We start from the raw sequence: 22,775 nt of genomic DNA on the forward strand, positions 1-22,775 counted from the left end.
GTGTGTGTGTGTGTGTGTGTGTGTACATTTCTGTTTGTGTGTGTGTCACTCACCCACTCATCGTCTTCTACTCCCTGGAAGGACTCTTGTGGTAGAGGGTTGTCGTCCATGTTCCCCAGCTTGCCTATCATGGCACTCAACAGCTGTAGTACAGACAGATGGTTAACACACTATAGTCCCACTACTGACTAGTGGTGAGTACCAAGACAGATGGTTAAAACACTATAGTTCCACTACTAACTAGTGTTGAGTACCAAGACAGATGGTAACACACTATAGTCCCACTACTGACTAGTGGTGAGTACCAAGACAGATGGTAACACACTATAGTTCCACTACTGACTAGTGGTGAGTACCAAGACAGATGGTAACACACTATAGTCCCACTACTGACTAGTGGTGAGTACCAAGACAGATGGTAACACACTATAGTCCCACTACTGACTAGTGGTGAGTACCAAGACAGATGGTAACACACTATAGTCCCACTACTGACTAGTGGTGAGTACCAAGACAGATGGTTAAAACACTATAGTTCCACTACTGACTAGTGGTGAGTACCAAGACAGATGGTAACACACTATAGTTCCACTACTGACTAGTGGTGAGTACCAAGACAGATGGTAACACACTATAGTCCCACTACTGACTAGTGGTGAGTACCAAGACAGATGGTTAACACACTATAGTCCCACTACTAACTAGTGGTGAGTACCAAGACAGATGGTAACACACTATAGTCCCATTACTGACTAGTGGTGAGTACCAAGACAGATGGTAACACACTATAGTCCCACTACTGACTAGTGGTGAGTACCAAGACAGATGGTTAAAACACTATAGTTCCACTACTGACTAGTGGTGAGTACCAAGACAGATGGTAACACACTATAGTTCCACTACTGACTAGTGGTGAGTACCAAGACAGATGGTAACACACTATAGTCCCACTACTGACTAGTGGTGAGTACCAAGACAGATGGTAACACACTATAGTCCCACTACTGACTAGTGGTGAGTACCAAAACAGATGGTAACACACTATAGTCCCACTACTGACTAGTGGTGAGTACCAAGACAGATGGTTAACACACTATAGTCCCACTACTGACTAGTGGTGAGTACCAAGACAGATGGTAACACACTATAGTTCCACTACTGACTAGTGGTGAGTACCAAGACAGATGGTAACACACTATAGTCCCACTACTGACTAGTGGTGAGTACCAAGACAGATGGTTAACACACTATAGTCCCACTACTAACTAGTGTTGAGTACCAAGACAGATGGTAACACACTATAGTCCCACTACTGACTAGTGGTGAGTACCAAGACAGATGGTTAACACACTATAGTCCCACTACTGACTAGTGGTGAGTACCAAGACAGATGGTAACACACTATAGTTCCACTACTGACTAGTGGTGAGTACCAAGACAGATGGTAACACACTATAGTCCCACTACTGACTAGTGGTGAGTACCAAGACAGATGGTTAACACACTATAGTCCCACTACTAACTAGTGGTGAGTACCAAAACAGATGGTAACACACTATAGTCCCACTACTGACTAGTGGTGAGTACCAAGACAGATGGTAACACACTATAGTCCCACTACTGACTAGTGGTGAGTACCAAGACAGATGGTAACACACTATAGTCCCACTACTGACTAGTGGTGAGTACCAAGACAGATGGTAACACACTATAGTCCCACTACTGGCTAGTGGTGAGTACCAAGACAGATGGTTAAAACACTATAGTCCCACTGCTGACTAGTGGTGAGTACCAAGACAGATGGTTAACACACTATAGTACTACTACTGATTAGTGGTGAGTACCAAGACAGATGGTTAAAACACTATAGTCCCACTGCTGACTAGTGGTGAGTACCAAGACAGATGGTTAAAACACTATAGTCCCACTACTGATTAGTGGTGAGTACCCATATCCCTCACTTAACATGATATCAATATGAGCAAGAGATATTGAGATATCGGTTTATCCTTGTTGTTAACCTACACTATGAGGTAATGAACATTCATAAGTCTTGCAGGCACAAAACCCTCTCACAGGCTCTCAACAGCATAGTTAACTGGCTGCTGATGGTCCATCAACTGGCTTCCCATTGTATTCAAACTGGTTAGGTAGGTCTATCTGCTACCAGAATATTTACGTCTAGCCCAATAGAAAATCTGCAAGCAGCTGTCTACACTTCACATTCATACATGATATAGATATAGATTTTCCCATCACTACTAATAACTATCCATACTAGTACCGTGACAAAACATGACAAAACAGTCACCAAGCTTCTGGGTAGCTAGCTGCACTCAAAGAGAAATACTCACTAAGATAAGATGCTTGTAATCATTCAGATTAGGGATGCACGATATATTGGTGATATGCTGACGTGCATACTTACAGTTGAAGTCGGAAGTTTACAAACACTTAGGTTGGATTCAATAAAATTCGTTTTTCAACCACTCCACAAATTTCTTGTTAACAGACTATAGTTTTGGCAAGTCGTTTAGGACATCTACTTTGTGCATGACACAAGTAATTTTTCCAACAACTGTTTACAGACAGATGATTTCACTTATAATTCACTGTATCACAATTCCAGTGGGTCAAACGTTTATATTCGCTAAGTTGACTGTGCCTTTAAACAGCTTGGAAAATTCCAGAAAATTATGCCATGGCTTTAGAAGCTTCTGATAGGCTAATTGACATAATTTGAGTCAAATGGAGGTATACCTGTGGATGTATTTCAAGGCCTACATTCAACTCAGTGCCTCTTTGCTTGACATCAATGGAAATCATAAGAAATCAGCCAAGACCTCAGAATAAAATCCTTGGGAGCAATTTCCAAACAACCACAATGGCAAAGTCACAACAATCACAAGAATGGCTTCAGGTCAAAGTCCACGTTAAGACCGAAGGGAGCAAGGGTTTTTATAGGCTTGTTGTTTGTAGGCTGTTGTTTGTTGTTTGTAGGCTTGTGTGGTCTTAAGTGAGTCTATGATCGTATGTTATCCATTTGTATTTATTGTATGTTGCTCTTTCTATGCCATTTTAATATTTGAGAAATTAACCAATGATATTAGGCCACTCTTGGCCATGATTACAGACACCTGTGTGTCTTGACACTATATATAAACGAGTCATCCCGCAGTGTCTGTGATTGTACCCTGATGAAGACAGCTTGCCTGTCGAAACGTTGGACATTAATATTTTTGCATCTGAGCTCCTAGTGTGCGGCTCTCCTTTATTTTCTAGTTTTCTACTCCGCTAGCCAGCACCTCGCCTAAATAGGTGTGCGTTTCTTTTTCTTCTCAACTGCCTGAAGGTACCACGTTCATCTGTACAAACAATAGTACGCAAATATAAACACCATGGGACAACGCAGCCGTCATACCGCTCAGGAAGGAGACGCTTTCTGTCTCCTAGAGATGAACTTACTTTGGTGTGAAAAGTGCAAATCAATCCCAGAACAACAGCAAAGGACCTTGTGAAGATGCTGGAGGAAACAGGTACAAAAGTATCTATAGACACAGTAAAACGAGTCCTATATCGACATAACCTGAAAGGCCGCTCAGCAAGGAAGAAGCCACTGCTCTAAAACCGCCATAAAAAAGCCAGACTGTGGTTTGCAACTGCACAGGTTGACAAAGATCATACTTTTTGGAGACATGTCCACTGGTCTGATGAAGCAACAATAGAACTGTTTGGCCATAATAACCATTGTTATGTTTGGAGGAAAAAGGGGAAGGCTTGCAAGCCGAAGAACACCATCCCAACCGTGAAGCACAGGGGTGGCAGCATCATGTTGTGGGGGTGCTTTGCTGCAGGAGGGACTGGTGCACTTCACAAAATAGATGGCATCATGAGGAAGGGAAATTATGTGGATATATTGAAGAAACATCAGTCAGGAAGTTAAAGCTTGGTTGCAAATGTGTCTTCCAAATGGACAATGACCCCAAGCATACTTCCAAAGTTGTGGCAAAATGGCTTAAGGACAATAAAGTCAAGGTATTGGAGTGGTCATCACAAAGCCCTGACCTTAATCCTATAGAAAATTTGTGGGCAGAACTGAAAAGCATGTGCGAGCAAGGAGGCCTACAAACCCGACTCAGTTACACCAGCTCTATCAGGAGGAATGGGCCAAAATTCACCCTACTTATTGTGGGAAGCTTGTGGAAGGCTACCCGAAACGTTTGACCCAAGTTAAACAATTTAAAGGCAATGCTACCAAATACTAATTGAGTGTATGTAAACTAATGACCCACTGGGAATATGATGAAAGAAATAAAAGCTGAAAAATCATTCTCTCTACTATTATTCTGACATTTCACATTCTTAATATAAAGTGGTGATCCTAACTGACCTAAGACAGGGAATTTTTACTAGGATTAAATGTCAGGAATTGTGAAAAACTGAGTTTAAATGTATTAGGCTAAGGTGTATGTAAACTTCCGACTTCAACTGTATATAACGTAGGTACATGACATAATGACGGCGTGTAAACTGTAGCGCTACACGTCAACACATCATTCCTAACCTAGCCCACAATGCCTCTTGCACTGAGATGCAGTGCCTTAGACCGCTGCGTCTATGTGTGGGTGCTAACTATTTAACTTAAAAGGCCGCTAAGTTTTTTCATATCAGTATCGTTTTTTTTGGCAAGGAAAATATCAGATATCGGTATAGGCCAAAAATGTAATATCAGTGCATCACTAATTCAGATAGTAGCAACAAACAAACAAACACACACACACACCTCATCTTTCTTCTGCTCGTCAGTCTTCTCCTCCAGGTAGTGAGAGGATGGAAGGTATTTTCTCACTTGGACCTCCTTGGGCGCCTCACTCACTGAAAGTACAGACAGACAGAGAGATGGACAGACAGAAACAGTGACAGTGAGACCAGAGAGTTGGGAGGGGTTGTGTTAGAATGGCAGTGGGCTACTGTGTATATACAGGGTTGTGTTAGAATGGTAGTGGGCCACTGTGTATATACAGGGTTGTGTTAGAATGCCAGTGGGCCACTGTGTATATACAGGGTTGTGTTAGAATGCCAGTGGGCCACTGTGTATATACAGGGTTGTGTTAGAATGGCAGTGGGCCACTGTGTATATACAGGGTTGTGTTAGAATGGCAGTGGGCCACTGTGTATATACAGGGTTGTGTTAGAATGGCAGTGGGCCACTGTGTATATACAGGGTTGTGTTAGAATGGCAGTGGGACACTGTGTATATACAGGGTTGTGTTAGAATGGCAGTGGGCCACTGTGTATATACAGGGTTGTGTTAGAATGGCAGTGGGCCACTGTGTATATACAGGGTTGTGTTAGAATGCCAGTGGGCCACTGTGTATATACAGGGTTGTGTTAGAATGGCAGTGGGACACTGTGTATATATAGGGTTGTGTTAGAATGGCAGTGGGCCACTGTGTATATACAGAGTTGTGTTAGAATGGCAGTGGGCCACTGTGTATATACAGGGTTGTGTTAGAATGGCAGTGGGCCACTGTGTATATACAGGGTTGTGTTAGAATGGCAGTGGGCCACTGTGTATATACAGGGTTGTGTTAGAATGCCAGTGGGCCACTGTGTATATACAGGGTTGTGTTAGAATGGCAGTGGGACACTGTGTATATACAGGGTTGTGTTAGAATGGCAGTGGGCCACTGTGTATATACAGGGTTGTGTTAGAATGGCAGTGGGCCACTGTGTATATACAGGGTTGTGTTAGAATGGCAGTGGGCCACTGTGTATATACAGGGTTGTGTTAGAATGGCAGTGGGCCACTGTGTATATACAGGGTTGTGTTAGAATGGCAGTGGGCCACTGTGTATATACAGGGTTGTGTTAGAATGGCAGTGGGCCACTGTGTATATACAGGGTTGTGTTAGAATGACAGTGGGCCACTGTGTATATACAGGGTTGTGTTAGAATGCCAGTGGGCCACTGTGTATATACAGGGTTGTGTTAGAATGGCAGTGGGTGTGTATACTGTATGTTCAACGGCAGCAGCACTAACCTAACCACTAGAACACAATAGGCCACATGCAGAGACACTGCGCAAGTCTTCTCTGACTTGATTGGTCTCAATCAGTCAGGCCTGGAAGAACATGGGTCTTCACACATGCTAATAGCTCTTAACTTGTCCAATGTCCTTTTCATTACATTTTAAAATCACCTTTATTTGATTGCTAATTTCAACAGTCAAGCTTCGGATGTTGTTAATTTGGATGGATAATTTCATTTACAATCACTACACCCTCCCGTCTATTCCCGTTCATTTGATTGGCTGATGCTGATGTTCCATTAAAAGAACACTTCCTGTACCATCAAAACATACAGTGGCAAGAAAAAGTATGTGAACCCTTTGGAAATACCTGGATTTCTGCATAAATAGGTCTTAACATTTTGTCTGATCTTCATCTAAGTCAAAACAATAGACAAACACAGTCTGCTTAAACTAATAACACACAAACAATTATACGTTTTCATGTCTTTATTGAACACAACGTGTAAACATTCACAGTGCAGGTTGGAAAAAGTATGTGAACCCTTGGATTTAATAGCTGGTTGACCCTCCTTTGGCAGCAATAACCTCAACCAAATGTTTTCTGTAGTTGTAGATCAGACATGCACAACGGTCAGGAGGAATTATGGACCATTCCTCTTTACAAAACTGTTTCAGTTCAGCAATATTCTTAGGATGTCTGGTGTGAACCGCTCTCTCGAGGTCATGCCACAGCATCTCAATCGGGTTGAGGTCAGGACTCTGACTGGGCCACTCCAGAAGGTGTATTTTCTTTTGTTGAAGCCATTCTGTTGTTGATTTACTTCTGTGTTTTGGGTCGTTGTCCTGTTGCATCATACAACCTCTGTTGAGCTTCAATTAGCAGACAGATAGCCTTACATTCTCCTGCAAAATGTCTTGAATTCTTGGGAATTCATTTTTCCATCGATGATTGCAAGCTGTCCAGGCCCTGAGGCAGCAAAGCAACCCCAAAACATGATGCTCCCTCCACCAAACTTTACAGTTGGGATGATATTTTGATGTTGGTGTGCTGTCCCTTTTTTCCTCCACACTTAGTGTTGTCTGTTCTTTCCTTCCAAACAACTCAACTGTAGTTCATCTGTCCACAGAATATTTTGCCAGTAGCACTGTGGAACATCCAGGTGCTCTTTTGTTAACTTCAGACGTGCAGCAATGTTTTTTTGGACAGCAGTAGTTTCTTCCGTGGTGTCCTCCCATGAATACCATTCTTGTTTAGTGTTTAACGTTTCGTAGACTCGTCAACAGAGATGTTAGCATGTTCCAGAGATTTCTTTAAGTCTTTAGCTGACACTAGGATTCTTCTTAACCTCATTGAGCATTCTGCGCTGTGCTCTTGCAGTCATCTTTGCAGGACGGACACTCCTAGGGAGAGTAGCAACAGTGATGAACTTTATCCTTTTATAGACAAGTTGTCTTACCATGGACTGATGAACATCAAGGCTTTTAGAGATACTTTTGTAACCCTTTCCAATTTTATGCAAGTCAACAATTCTTCATCTTAGGTCTTCTGAGACCTCTTTTGTTTGAGGCATGGTTCACATCAGGCAATGCTTCCTGTGAATAGCAAACTCACATTTTGTGAGTGTTTTTTATAGGGCAATCTCGTCTCATTGATTGGACTCCAGGTTAGCTGACTCCTAAGTCATTAGCCTAGGGGTTCACATACTTTCTCCAACCTACACTGGGAATGTTTAAATGATGTATTCAATATAGACAAGAACAATACAATAATGTGTGTGTTATTAGTTTAAGCACACTATGTTTAAAGATCTAGATCAAATTTGATGACCAATTTATGCAGAAATGCAAGTAATTGCAAAGGGTTCACATACTTTTTCTTGCCACTATACATGTGTGTCATTCCAGGTACACAGATCCACAAGACTCTGCTCAAAGCCTGTATCGGTAATTCTACGTTATAGAAGATCTCTGCCTCACATTGAGTTGATTGACGATTGGCTGTCAGAATAGATTTAGCTATTCTTGTATATCTTGTCAAACCCAGGACTTGGCCCATGAAAGAGTGGATAGGTTGCCCCTTATAAACTGTATCTGCTCGGATTCTCATCTGACATTCAAAAGGTCTATCTAACAGTAATGCTGTTGACTTCAGTCCACTGTTTGAACTATATGTGCCTGGGCGGAGCAGAGCTGAGGTTAGCCCCTACCTGGGGTCATGTCTTTGGGCTTGAGGCTGATGGAGTGGTGCTTCCCATCAGAACCAGCCAGCCAGGCTGAGGCAGTCAGAGAGGACTCCCACCACACTGCTGTGTCTGGGTACACATCATCCTGAAAGAACTCTTTCTGTGGACGGACGGAGAGACGGAAGGAGGGAGACGAGACACGACAGGATTAGTTCAGAACTCAAACAGCTCAAACTCCACAGACTAAGTACAAACAGGGGTTCACATACCAAACCCTTTTTAATGGTAGTCCTTTGAGGCCCTGGTCTTAAAAGTCATCAAATAACTGCAGGTTTTTCCTATTTCCCCCATATATACACTAGATGGCAGCGTTCAGCCATAACTCACTCTGACGCGGGGGACTCTAAAGGCCACTGGCTCTATGGAGGTCTTACTGAGCCTCAGACCCCTGGCCACCTCTACCTCTTGCACCACACACTCAGTCTTCGGCAGGAAGGCCAAGCCCTAAACACAGAAAACAGGAAGTTCATGCAGAGAGATTCTACAGGTCTACAGGTGCCAGCGTAATTAGTTGACAGATCGTCAATTAGTCAGTCAGTCAATCAATTTACAGACATTTTATACAAGTCACAAATTCAGGGAAATGTTTTTATCTATTGACTTCAAAACATGTAATAAGAAGGAGAGGGATATAGGAAATGAGAAAGAAAGAGGGAAAAGCAGGGATGTAAATGCTGTTAACATAAAGTCTATACCTTGTGGGGCTCTGAGGAGTTGAAGCTGGCACATTCCAGGAAATAGGGAGCTTCTGGCACTATCTCAAAGATGTACACTCGCGTGTCACCCTGGTAAATGTAGACAACAACAACAACAATGGCTGTATTGGTTTACTCGTGTCAAAGTCTGGGTATGGGGAGTCAGTATGGATCTACCAATCCACCACCACCAATGGTCGACATTAGCCCGGTCCCATATAGTTTTTTGTTGTCTACTAGACATAGGAGTTGGCAAGACAGCACAAACAGATCGGGAACCAGGCTAGGCAGACATTATTATCATGAAGCACAAGAGTCTGTAACAGACTTTCAACATCAAGTCAATATGGGTTCTATTTTCTTCTATCCAAAAGAAATGCTCTGTTTATTTGTTTGATTGTTGTCGTTTACTTTTCCGGTGAGGATGACGACGCTGGTGTCGGGGTCGTAGAAGGGAATGAGGGTGGAGGGCGAGACGTCGGTGGGGGCGCTGGCGATGGCCCCGGAGGACAGGGACTCAGCGGAGTGCAGGTACAGGGTTCTCTCACTACGACTGCAGAAGGGGGAAACACATCGGGGGTCAAAGGTGAGGTGAACTGTGGTGACATCATCAATGAGGTCTCGGGTCAGCGGGCTTGTTTTCCTCTTAGGACCATAAAGCCATTGGTGCAGTTTTTTGTGTGAACCAAGATTATAGGTGAACTACATATCAGACTGTCTGAATGGTCATACACAAACGATGAACTGAATGAATTAAATGAAGGTAAATGGATTGTTAAGCACAAATTGAACCTCAACTACCAAACAGAAATACAGAGAAATATCCACCTGTCGAATCCTGACACCATCAGGTATTTGCCGTCACACACCCACACCACACGAGCCCCTCTGTGGCCCTCAGGACCTGCACCCTCCTGCAGAGAGAGAGAGAGGAGAATGAGATATGGAAATACTCTGTTTCCACACAAAAATGTTAAAAACTCCTCAGGTCTCCTGTACACACACCTGTACTGGGTCAGCAGACTTGCGAGGGTCGTAGATGCGCAATTTCCCATCCTTACACACCGTGGCCAGGTGTTTACCATCCGGACTCCACGCCATCCCAAATATCTATATGCACACCAGGCAGGAGAGAGGGAGCAGAGAAAGGAACGAGTGAAAAGTTGAAATGAAGCAAAATGCACATTCCTTGTACATACTGTAGGTAGGATCAATCAATCAATATCCATCCATCAATTATTATCCCAGATAAATTCTACCACGCCCCTATTCTCTAACAAAACCAGTGGTTCCACCCCCTGCCGATGCCACATTCCTTATGTCCCGCTCCTTTCCCTCCTCCCCCGTCACCTGATCCTGGTGTCCCCGGAGCACTTTGACCTCGTCCCCAGACTCCAAGTTCCACAGGCGCACCGTCTGGTCGTAGGAGGAGGATGCCAGCAGGCCCGACGCCAGGGGGTGGAACTTGACTGAGTAGATCTTCTCAGTGTGGCCTGTGATTGGTCAAAACCCCTGTCACTCACTCACATTCTATCAATCAATCAAGATATGATTTATTTCTATTGATAGATTCAGTCACACAGTATAAGGCTATATATAAGGATAATAATACAGTATAAGGCTATATATAAGGATAATAAGACAGTATAAGGCTATATATAAGGATAATAAGACAGTATAAGGCTATATACAAGGATAATAAGACAGTATAAGGCTATATATAAGGATAATAAGACAGTATAAGGCTATATATAAGGATAATAAGACAGTATAAGGCTATATAAAAGGATAATAAGACAGTATAAGGCTATATATAAGGATAATAAGACAGTATAAGGCTATATATAAGGATAATAAGACAGTATAAGGGTATATATAAGGATAATAAGACAGTATAAGGCTATACATAAGGATAATAAGACAGTATAAGGCTATATATAAGGATAATAAGACAGTATAAGGCTATATATAAGGATAATAAGACAGTATAAGGCTATATATAAGGATAATAAGACAGTATAAGGCTATATATAAGGTTAATAAGACAGTATAAGGCTATATATAAGGATAATAAGACAGTATAAGGCTATACAAGGATAATAAGACAGTATAAGGCTATATATAAGGATAATAAGACAGTATAAGGCTATATATAAGGATAATAAGACAGTATAAGGCTATATATAAGGATAATAAGACAGTATAAGGCTATATATATAAGGATAATAAGACAGTATAAGGCTATATATATAAGGATAATAAGACAGTATAAGGCTATATATACAAGGATAATAAGACAGTATAAGGCTATATATAAGGATAATAAGACAGTATAAGGCTATATATATAAGGATAATAAGACAGTATAAGGCTATATATATAAGGATAATAAGACAGTATAAGGCTATATACAAGGATAATAAGACAGTATAAGGCTATATATAAGGATAATAAGACAGTATAAGGCTATATATAAGGATAATAAGACAGTATAAGGCTATATATAAGGATAATAAGACAGTATAAGGCTATATATAAGGATAATAAGACAGTATAAGGCTATATATATAAGGATAATAAGACAGTATATGGCTATATATATAAGGATAATAAGACAGTATAAGGCTATATATATAAGGATAATAAGACAGTATAAGGCTATATATAAGGATAATAAGACAGTATAAGGCTATATATAAGGATAATAAGACAGTATAAGGCTATATATAAGGATAATAAGACAGTATAAGGCTATATATAAGGATAATAAGACAGTATAAGGCTATATATAAGGATAATAAGACAGTATAAGGCTATATATAAGGATAATAAGACAGTATAAGGCTATATATAAGGATAATAAGACAGTATAAGGCTATATATAAGGATAATAAGACAGTATAAGGCTATATATAAGGATAATATGACAGTATAAGGCTATATATAAGGATAATAAGACAGTATAAGGCTATATATAAGGATAATAAGACAGTATAAGGCTATATATAAGGATAATAAGACAGTATAAGGCTATATACAAGGATAATAAGACAGTATAAGGCTATATATAAGGATAATAAGACAGTATAAGGCTATATATAAGGATAATAAGACAGTATAAGGCTATATATAAGGATAATAAGACAGTATAAGGCTATATATAAGGATAATAAGACAGTATAAGGCTATATATAAGGATAATAAGACAGTATAAGGCTATATATAAGGATAATAAGACAGTATAAGGCTATATATAAGGATAATAAGACAGTATAAGGCTATATATAAGGATAATAAGACAGTATCAGGCTATATATAAGGATAATAAGACAGTATAAGGCTATATATAAGGATAATAAGACAGTATAAGGCTATATATAAGGATAATAAGACAGTATAAGGCTATATATAAGGATAATAAGACAGTATAAGGCTATATATAAGGATAATAAGACAGTATAAGGCTATATATAAGGATAATAAGACAGTATAAGGCTATATATAAGGATAATAAGACAGTATAAGGCTATATATAAGGATAATAAGACAGTATAAGGCTATATATAAGGATAATAAGACAGTATAAGGCTATATATATAAGGATAATAAGACAGTATATGGCTATATAAGGATAATAAGACAGTATAAGGCTATATATAAGGATAATAAGACAGTATAAGGCTATATATAAGGATAATAAGACAGTATAAGGCTATATATAAGGATAATAAGACAGTATAAGGCTATATATAAGGATAATAAGACAGTATAAGGCTATATATAAGGATAATAAGACAGTATAAGGCTATATATAAGGATAATAAGACAGTATAAGGCTATATACAAGGATAATAAGACAGTATAAGGCTATATATAAGGATAATAAGACAGTATAAGGCTATATATAAGGATAATAAGACAGTATAAGGCTATATATAAGGATAATAAGACAGTATAAGGCTATATATAAGGATAATAAGACAGTATAAGGCTATATATAAGGATAATAAAACAGTATAAGGGTATATATAAGGATAATAAGACAGTATAAGGCTATATATAAGGATAATAAGACAGTATAAGGCTATATATAAGGATAATAAGACAGTATAAGGCTATATATAAGGATAATAAGACAGTATAAGGCTATATATAAGGATAATATGACAGTATAAGGCTATATATAAGGATAATAAGACAGTATAAGGCTATATATAAGGATAATAAGACAGTATAAGGCTATATAAAAGGATAATAAGACAGTATAAGGCTATATATAAGGATAATAAGACAGTATAAGGCTATATACAAGGATAATAAGACAGTATAAGGCTATATATAAGGATAATAAGACAGTATAAGGCTATATACAAGGATAATAAGACAGTATAAGGCTATATATAAGGATAATAAGACAGTATAAGGCTATATATAAGGATAATAAGACAGTATAAGGCTATATATAAGGATAATAAGACGCACTGTAGCAAATTGCATACCGGTATCCTGTTCATTTCATTTCTGTCACTCATTGAATGAAGGAGAGAGTACTGATACATATGTGGCTACATTCACTCACACATCTACATGTTCAGATATTTCACATTGGACCCCAAACACCCCAGCTCTGAGTCTAACTTCATTCAATTCAATTCTACTTTAATTGAACTTAAATTGGGCTCCAGGCCCCTGTGGAGTGTGTCTTACCCTGCAGGATGGTCTCTGGCTCAGTCAGGGTCTCTGTCAGACCCCCCTCGGGCACCTGCCACACACGGATCTTAGCATCGTCGCCCGCCACCACCAGCCTGTGACTGTTGAAGGGGTCCCAGGAGAAGTCAGCCACGTTGACAGAGTTCTGGATGGTGGGCAGGCCCGTGTCCGCTAGCTTCCCAGCCTGAGACAACTGAGGAGGGGGGCAGTGAGATACATCCCTCTTTCTTTAATGTGTGAACCAATAAAGCCACATCTTTGGTCTAATATGGTGGCACCCGCAGAAATCCTAAATGACTATTTATACTATTCATTCCTATTATTTGATGACATTGTACTGTATATGTAATTCTGTAGCGGCTGCATATTATTTCATGTTAGTTGAGGCGCTGTCTACTCCCCTCCAACTAATAAGATGACACAGCCATAAAACACCCTCACTTTAGCAGAATTCTGCTTTCTTGGCCAGGGCTCACTTAAAAAAGATAAATATAAGGACAAATAAAAATAACTAAAAGAATACCACAATATTTCGGATAAAGACACATTATCTTCCATTTTCTAAGTGTGGAAGTACCTCAAAGATGGCGATCTGACCCCCGGCGGTGGCGAGGGGCACGGCCACGCGATGGCGGTTGGCACAGAAGCCATCACACTCCCCGGGCGTGGTGAGGTTGAGCCCCTTCAGGTTGGTGAAGTGGGTGTCTCTGTGGAGCACCGCACCCTGCAGGTGACGAAACTTACTGCTGGGACCTGGGGGAGGAGGAGAGGGAGAGAGAGGGAGGGGGAGGAGAGAGAGGGTGGAGGAGGAGAGGGAGGGAGGTTAGAGGAGGCGAGCAGGGTGATTTTAGACCTTAGCTACATTATTTATAACCTGGGTTTTGAACATTAGGCACCAACCTGAAGAAATTATTTACAATGATGTACCTGGTCCAATAAGAAATGTTTGTTTTAGTTTTCTGTTGCAAAACATTTTGTTACACAGTGCCCAATGAACACAACCCAGGTACATTATTAGTAACCTAGTCCCAAACTCTTGTATGGTTAACAAACAAGTTGGTTGCAGTACATTTAGAATGGTAACAGGCTACATCAGACAGAGGATACTGGCAGTGTGCCTGGTCCCAGATCTGTTTGTGCTGTCTTGATATGCTAGCAGTGTGTAGGATTGGATCGTCAGACAGGTTCAGATTAGTCCAAACCACAAACTCTCTCTCTCTCTCTCTCTCTCTCTCACAGTTCAGTTGTAAATACAGCTCAAACCAACAGTCAGCATGACATTATAATAAGATAATGACAAGGTTAGGAAATGAGATGAGAGAGAGAGAAAGCCTTACCTAGCATTGAGACTGACACTGTCAAATCTTACATAACATACTTCCTAATACCATAACCGGATATGTAACACATAGCATTGTGGGTAATGTAGTACCACTACAGTTTCCCAAAACAGCCTTACTCAACATGTTGCTGATGGGTAAGGATGTGTGTGTGCGTATGTGTGGTGTGTGTGTGTATTCATGTATATGTGTGTTTGTGTGTGTGTGAGATGGAGCACTGCTACTGTTTCCCAAACAGCCTTACCCAACATGCTGTTGATGGCTTTGGCACTCTGGCTGGGGCTGGGGAGGAAGCCTGAGGAGAGGCCAGAGGTGGAGGAGGGGGAGCGGGACGGGGCAGCACTGCTGCTGGTGGAGCTCAGGGGACTGCTGGAGGTGGAGCAGCCTCGCACTGGAGCCTCCTGGAGAGGAAGAACAACAGTAATACATATACAATATACAATCATATAATTAAACAATAAGGCCCGGGGGGGTGTGGTATATGGCCAATATACCACTGCTAAGGGGTTTTCTTCAGCACAACACAACGCGGAGTGCCTGGATATAGCCCTTAGCCGTGGTATATTGGCAATATATCACAAATCCCCGAGGTTTCTTATTGCTATAATAAATTGGTTACCAACGTAATTAGACCAGTAAAAATAAATGTTTTGTCATACCAGTGGTATATGGTCTGATATACCACGGCTTTCAGCCAATCAGCAACAGGGCCGAGTTACCCCGTGTATATATCCAATATAGTGTATATCAATCAAGTTTATTTTATATAGCCCTTCGTACATCAGCTAATATCTCGAAGTGCTGTACAGAAACCCAGCCTGAAACCCCAAACAGCAAGCAATGCAGGTGTAGAAGCACGGCGGTTAGGAAAAACTATATGGTCTAATTAATATAAAATACTTTCTAGAGAGAAGGAATAATAATAATATGGTCACTAAACCAGATGTCTTTATCCGAAGATACTCACCAGTTTACAGACTACTTTAATCTACAGATTTTAGATGCTCACAGGTTTACAGACTACTTTAATCTACAGATTTGAGATATTCACAGGTTTACAGACTACTTTCATCTACAGACTTTAGATACTCACAGGTTTACAGACTACTTTAATCTACAGACTTTAGATACTCACAGTGTTTACAGACTACTTTAATCTACAGACTTTAGATACTCACAGGTTTACAGACTACTTTAATCTACAGACTTTAGATACTCACAGGTTTACAGACTACTTTAATCTACAGACTTTAGATACTCACAGGTTTACAGACTATTTCATCTACAGACTTTAGATACTCACAGGTTTACAGACTACTTTAATCTACAGACTTTAGATACTCACAGGTTTACAGACTACTTCAATCTACAGACTTTAGATACTCACAGGTTTACAGACTACTTTAATCTACAGACTTTAGATACTCACAGGTTTACAGACTACTTTAATCTACAGACTTTAGATACTCACAGGTTTACAGACTACTTTAATCTACAGACTTTAGATACTCACAGGTTTACAGACTACTTTAATCTACAGACTTTAGATACTCACAGGTTTACAGACTACTTCAATCTACAGACTTTAGATACTCACAGGTTTACAGACTACTTTAATCTACAGACTTTAGATACTCACAGGTTTACAGACTACTTTAATCTACAGACTTTAGATACTCACAGGTTTACAGACTACTTCAATCTACAGACTTTAGATACTCACAGGTTTACAGACTACTTTCATCTACAGACTTTAGATACTCACAGGTTATTCCAAGATATTCAATCAATACTGTATGTGTGGCCCGATGCAACAATTTGAGAGAAAATAAACAAAATCCAAATTCCATTTGTATTAAAAATACAATAAAAAGGTAGTTGCTAGCAGAGGGAATATGGGAACGGAGGGAATGAGGGAACGGAGGAAATGAGGGAACGGAGGAAATGAGGGAACGGAGGAAATGAGGGAACTGAGGAAATGAGGGAACGGAGGAAATGAGGGAACTGAGGGAACGGAGGAAATGAGGGAACGGAGGGAACGGAGGAAATGAGGGAACGGAGGGAATGAGGGAACGAAGGGAATAGAGGGAATGAGGGAACGAAGAGAGTCAAAAGAGAAATGAAAATGACCCATAGAGGAGGAGAACGGGGGATGCTGGACTCTCACCTCTTTGCTCCTCCCACTGGGCAGCTCTTTCTTAGCAGGCGTCTGATTGGCTGGTTTAGCGTTGTTAGGCTTCTGACGATTGGATGGGTTGACACTGACGTTCTCAACCTGAGAAGACGCCCATGATTGGATGTTTAAGAGAACAGCAGGCTATTGCTTGGTCCTGAAGTACAAACCGTGCCAAAAAACCAAGCACTTCTATTGGTACTGTATGTAAATTGTATCCAAGTTAGAATACAGATTATAGTTATATTGTGTAGAGTGATGGTGGTATATCCAAGTTAGAATACAGATTATAGTTATATTGTGTAGAGTGATGGTGGTACATCCAAGTTAGAATACAGATTATAGTTATATTGTGTAGAGTGATGGTGGTACATCCAAGTTAGAATACAGATCAGAGTTCTTTTTGTGTATAGTGATGGTGGTACATCCAAGTTAGAATACAGATTATAGTTATATTGCGTAGAGTGATGGTGGCACATCCAAGTTAGAATACAGATCAGAGTTATATTGTGTAGAGTGATGGTAGTACATCCAAGTTAGAATACAGATCAGAGTTATATTGCGTAGAGTGATGGTGGTATATCCAAGTTAGAATACAGATTATAGTTATATTGTGTAGAGTGATGGTGGTACCTGTTTCTCGCCACCTTTCCACCACTCCGCAGCTGACATGGCTGCGGTCCGGCCCAAGGTGTCTGGGTACAGGTCTGCATGGAACTCCTGTCCTGACTGAATTAGAGACACACAAAAGCAGACATACTCTAAAATGGAAGACATAAAGGCTCGCTGCCTGTTGAATGGTTGCTCATTCCATAACTTTATTTTCCTCAGTGACGACAAAGACACTATTGCCAAGCCCCCCCCCCCCCCCCATCAGTTTAGAAACAAGTACAGGGAAAGAACTGTTGCCATGGCATCAAAATGACAGATGGATCTGCCGTTACAGTAGCCTGAGAGATACTGGACCTTGCGCGGCACGTGGTAGTTGATTGGCACGATGAAGCTGTCCGTCAGCTGCAGGACCCGCATGACCTCACAGGACAGGACGTCCAATGCCAGCTTGGGTACCATGGCAACGCCTCGCGTTGGGGCCTCCGTCAGACAGTGGCTCACTGGAGAGAAAGAGCGGAGGAGAGAATACGAGGGAAAAAGAAGGAGAGAGTAGAGGACAGACCTGGGTGTGTGAGAGAGGGAGTGGGAGAGGTAGGAGGACAGTATTGAAAAATGAACAACCACTTATGATCTGTCCTTACCTTGGGAAAGGAATGGTTCAGTGGCAGACACCTCGAAGCAGTCAATGACACTATCTCCCTATGGAAGAGAGAACGAAGCAGACAGGAGTGTATTTACTGAGGAAGATAATAGTAAAAGATGACATGAGGCCAGCTGCCTTCATCCTATCTGTTAAGGGAGACAACAAACTACATCTTACCATCCCAGATACTGTGAGGAGGCCGGAGTCAGGGTCAAATAAAGGCATCAGGGTCCTGAGAATGGAGAATAGGGGGGGGGGGGGATGGAGAGGGAGGGAGGAGAGAGAATAGAGGGAGGAGAGGGAGAGAGGAGAGGAGAGAGAGCAGAGGGAGGAGAGAGAGAGTAGAGGGAGGGAGGAGAGAGAGAGGGAGGAGAGAGTAGAGGGAGGAGAGGGAGTTAGCAGAGGGAGGAGAGAGAGAGTAGAGGGAGTAGAGGGAGGGAGGAGAGAGAGCAGAGGGAGGAGAGAGAGAGTAGAGGGAATAGAGGGGAGAGAGAGAGAGGAGGGGGAAGAGAGAGGAGGGGGAGAAGAGAAAAACATGAGGGGGAGGGGGAGATGAGAGAGTGTAGAGGGAGGAGAGAGAGAGGAAAGAGAGAGAATAGAGGGAGTAGAGGGGAGAGAGAGGGGGGGGGAGGAGGGGGAGAAGAGAGGAAGATGAGGGGGAGATGAGAGAGAGTAGAGGGAGGAGAGAGAGAGGAAAGAGAGAGTGTAGAGGGAGGAAAGAGAGAGTAGAGGGAAGAGGGAGTAGAGGAGAGAGAGAGGAGGGGGGAGAGAGAGAGTGAGAGGGGGAGGGGGAGGACAGGGGGAGGAGAGAGAGAGGAGGGGGAGGAGAGAGAGAAGAGGGGAAAAGAGACAAAGAGAGAGAAGATTTTCAACAAGTTGCAAAACAAGTTAAATCAATCACAAAAACCAACAGGCCAGTTTACTATAGTTTCAACCACCAACCACTAGATGGGAAACACACCACTCATAGGAGAAATGTTACATGTCGTAGTTCAGTACTATGAACCTTAACTTGCACTGCAGATATCCTCCCTCAACAATATGTTACTATATATATACATATTTGGCTAATTAGCCGGTCATTACAAAGAATAACAACATATTAATCACACACAAAAACATTTCTGGCATTAAACTACAAATTGAGTGCAAAAATTCTACACACACGCACACACACACACACACACACACACACACACACACACACACACACACACACACACACACACACACACACACACACACACACTACAGTCCACATTCAGAGTAGTGTCCAGGGTACTTCCTGTAATAGAGTCAGAAGGGAAGTGGTGTGTGAAGTCACAGCTTCACATCACAGACAGTCCCTCCGTGAGAATGACAGAGCAAGGCATCATGGTCAGAGAGAGAGAGACAGAGAGACAAAGGAGGACAGACAGACCGTGATAGAGGGAGAGATGGTTGTTGATAGTGAGGAAGATGTAGAGGTGGAGGGGAGGGTCTGATAAAAATGCAGACCTTTCAGAATATCTGTTCGATGTTATATATCTATATTTATCTGAACGTTCCACAACGCTGAGCCCCACTGAACACAACTGGCTGGTCAATCAGGCCCATTCTATGGCTGAATGTCACACAAACACAGATCAACTAGAGTGAGTGGTGATGTCATGATGTATAAATATAAATCTAACGAGAGTAGACTGACTGTTCTCCCTGCTACCGCTGACTCTATAGGGACATGGAACTGTCTGTGTGTGTGTCTGTGTCTGTGTGTGTGTCTGTGTGTAACCCAAAGCACACAGCAAATAGACATCCAGAGTTGAACTCTGAGAAGCTGAATGAGAACAAGGACATGCTGTACTGACTGACTTCTGGAAAAGTGCTGTGATTGGTCCCTTGTTCAAACCAAGGTGTTTTGGTTGTTTCTGATGTAAGTGGAACTGAATAGGGGCCCCGCTACCCCCTATTTCCATCTCTCTCTCTCTCACACACATCTCTCTTTCTCTCACACACACACATCTCTCTTTCTCTCACACACACACATCTCTCTTTCTCTCACACATCTCTCTTTCTCTCACACATCTCTCTTTCTCTCACACACACATCTCTCTTTCTCTCACACACACACATCTCTCTTTCTCTCACACACACACATCTCTCTTTCTCTCACACTCCTGCAGATTGGACTGAACCCCTCCATCTCTCTACCCAGCCCTGTGAAGTCAGTGAGGGGCGGCCACGCTTCCTTAGTGCCTCTCTGTGTTCCCATGTCCAAGTCAGTCCACAGGGAGCCCCTCCATTCCCACACCCCCTTGTCCCATCCACCTCTCTCCCTCCCTCCATTCCCACACCCCCTTGTCCCGTCCACCTCTCTCTCTCCCTCCATTCCCACACCCCCTTGTCCCGTCCACCTCTCTCTCTCCCTCCATTCCCACACCACCTTGTCCCGTCCACCTCTCTCTCTCCCTCCATTCCCACACCCCCTTGTCCCGTCCACCTCTCCCTCCTTCCCTCCATTCCCACACCCCCTTGTCCCGTCCACCTCTCTCTCTCACTCCATTCCCACACCACCTTGTCCCGTCCACCTCTCTCTCTCCCTCCATTCCCACACCCCCTTGTCCCGTCCACCTCTCCCTCCTTCCCTCCATTCCCACACCCCCTTGTCCCGTCCACCTCTCTCTCCCTCCATTCCCACACCCCCTTGTCCCGTCCACCTCTCTCTCCCTCCATTCCCACACCCCCTTGTCCCGTCCACCTCTCTCTCTCCCTCCATTCCCACACCCCCTTGTCTCGTCCACCTCTCCCTCCCTCCCTCCCTCCCCCATTCCCACACCCCCTTGTCCCGTCCACCTCTCCCTCTCTCCCTCCCTCCATTCCTACACCCCCTTGTCCCGTCCACCTCTCTCTCCCTCCCTCACCCTCCTCTATGCCTCCAATAGGTGCAACACCAGTTATGTCTGCAAATGGCCCTTTCTCTCATTCTCTTATCTCTGTATGTTTATCTTGTGTTTTCTCACACTATCCCATAGGAGAAACTTACACCAATCACATAGCTGAATAATGGAGTTCTGGCCTTATCACAGATCATTGATGCTGTTTTCTACAGTGGTCATGCTCCACAGCACTGGGACTGGAGTGCATTTTCCCACCCACACACACACACACACACACACACACACACACACACACACACACACACACACACACACACACACACACACACACACACACACACACACACACACACACACACACACACACACACACACACACACACACACACACACACACACACACACACACAAATGACTGTATATGTGAATGAATAAAGCCATCGATCACGTGACACCATTCATATATAACTAGGAATAAAGTGACGAGGCCACAGGATAGATAATAGACAGTAGCAGCAGCGTATGTGATGAGTCAAAGAGTGTAAAAAGGGTCAATGCTGATATTCTGGGTAGCTATTTGGTTCATTATTTAACAGTCTTATGACTTGGGGGTGGACGCTGTACAGGGTCCTGTTGGTTCCACACTTGGTGCATTGGTACCACTTTCTGTGCAGTAGCAGACAGAACAGTCTGTGTGTGTGTGTGTGTGAGAGAGAGAGAGAGAGAAGGAGAGATAGTATACGCATGTGTGTGTTTGACTAGCCACTTGTGTGTGTGTGTGCATGTGTGTGTTCACCGTACTACTGTGGTGGAGCGTGGTGCAGTACTGCCACCTCAGATCAGACCTAAGACAGTTATCCTGAGGTTAGTCCCTTAACCTAATGACGGGGGAGACAACGGAGCAGGACAACACACACACACACACACACACACACACACACACACACACACAATTACAAAATACAAGTCACTCGTCTTTTTCATACAATTTGAACTGGATGAGCTTTGAGACGTGGCACCTTACACACCTAACTGGGTGTTACGTTCATGTTGAGCTCACAGTGCTTTGAGACGTGGCACCTTACACCTAACTGGGTGTTACGTTCATGTTGAGCTCACAGTGCTTTGAGACGTGGCACCTTACACACCTAACTGGGTGTTACGTTCATGTTGAGCTCACAGTGCTTTGAGACGTGGCACCTTACACACCTAACTGGGTGTTACGTTCATGTTGAGCTCACAGTGCTTTGAGACGTGGCACCTTACACACCTAACTGGGTGTTACGTTCATGTTGAGCTCACAGTGCTTTGAGACGTGGCACCTTACACACCTAACTGGGTGTTACGTCCATGTTGAGCTCACAGTGCTTTGAGACGTGGCACCTTACACACCTAACTGGGTGTTACGTTCATGTTGAGCTCACAGTGCTTTGAGACGTGGCACCTTAC

The 22,775-nt window shown here is 42.4% G+C and overlaps 1 protein-coding gene across 2 annotated transcripts in view; it reads right to left on the reverse strand.

Annotated features, from left to right (window-relative positions):
• Positions 1 to 18,697, reverse strand: part of LOC129845406 (mitochondrial import inner membrane translocase subunit tim16-like) — a 32,653-nt gene extending 13,956 nt beyond the window's left edge. For both annotated transcript variants that reach the window (XM_055913323.1, XM_055913321.1), the window contains exons 1-17: positions 18,628 to 18,697; positions 18,449 to 18,506; positions 18,162 to 18,307; positions 17,829 to 17,924; positions 17,190 to 17,297; positions 15,267 to 15,423; positions 14,260 to 14,435; positions 13,680 to 13,875; positions 10,323 to 10,465; positions 9,978 to 10,082; positions 9,801 to 9,886; positions 9,384 to 9,525; positions 8,973 to 9,062; positions 8,605 to 8,721; positions 8,242 to 8,377; positions 4,784 to 4,875; positions 54 to 143 (exon numbers count right to left, since the gene is read on the reverse strand). In XM_055913323.1, coding sequence (XP_055769298.1) covers positions 54 to 143; positions 4,784 to 4,875; positions 8,242 to 8,377; positions 8,605 to 8,721; positions 8,973 to 9,062; positions 9,384 to 9,525; positions 9,801 to 9,886; positions 9,978 to 10,082; positions 10,323 to 10,465; positions 13,680 to 13,875; positions 14,260 to 14,435; positions 15,267 to 15,423; positions 17,190 to 17,297; positions 17,829 to 17,924; positions 18,162 to 18,307; positions 18,449 to 18,506; positions 18,628 to 18,675 — 1,986 coding nt within the window. In that variant the 5' untranslated portion in view covers positions 18,676 to 18,697. The remainder of the gene's footprint in view (positions 1 to 53; positions 144 to 4,783; positions 4,876 to 8,241; positions 8,378 to 8,604; positions 8,722 to 8,972; positions 9,063 to 9,383; positions 9,526 to 9,800; positions 9,887 to 9,977; positions 10,083 to 10,322; positions 10,466 to 13,679; positions 13,876 to 14,259; positions 14,436 to 15,266; positions 15,424 to 17,189; positions 17,298 to 17,828; positions 17,925 to 18,161; positions 18,308 to 18,448; positions 18,507 to 18,627) is intronic.
• Positions 18,698 to 22,775: the final 4,078 nt, after the last annotated feature.

The sequence above is a fragment of the Salvelinus fontinalis genome, unplaced genomic scaffold (genome assembly GCF_029448725.1).
Source record: "Salvelinus fontinalis isolate EN_2023a unplaced genomic scaffold, ASM2944872v1 scaffold_0298, whole genome shotgun sequence".
Classification (NCBI taxonomy): Eukaryota; Metazoa; Chordata; class Actinopteri; order Salmoniformes; family Salmonidae; genus Salvelinus; species Salvelinus fontinalis.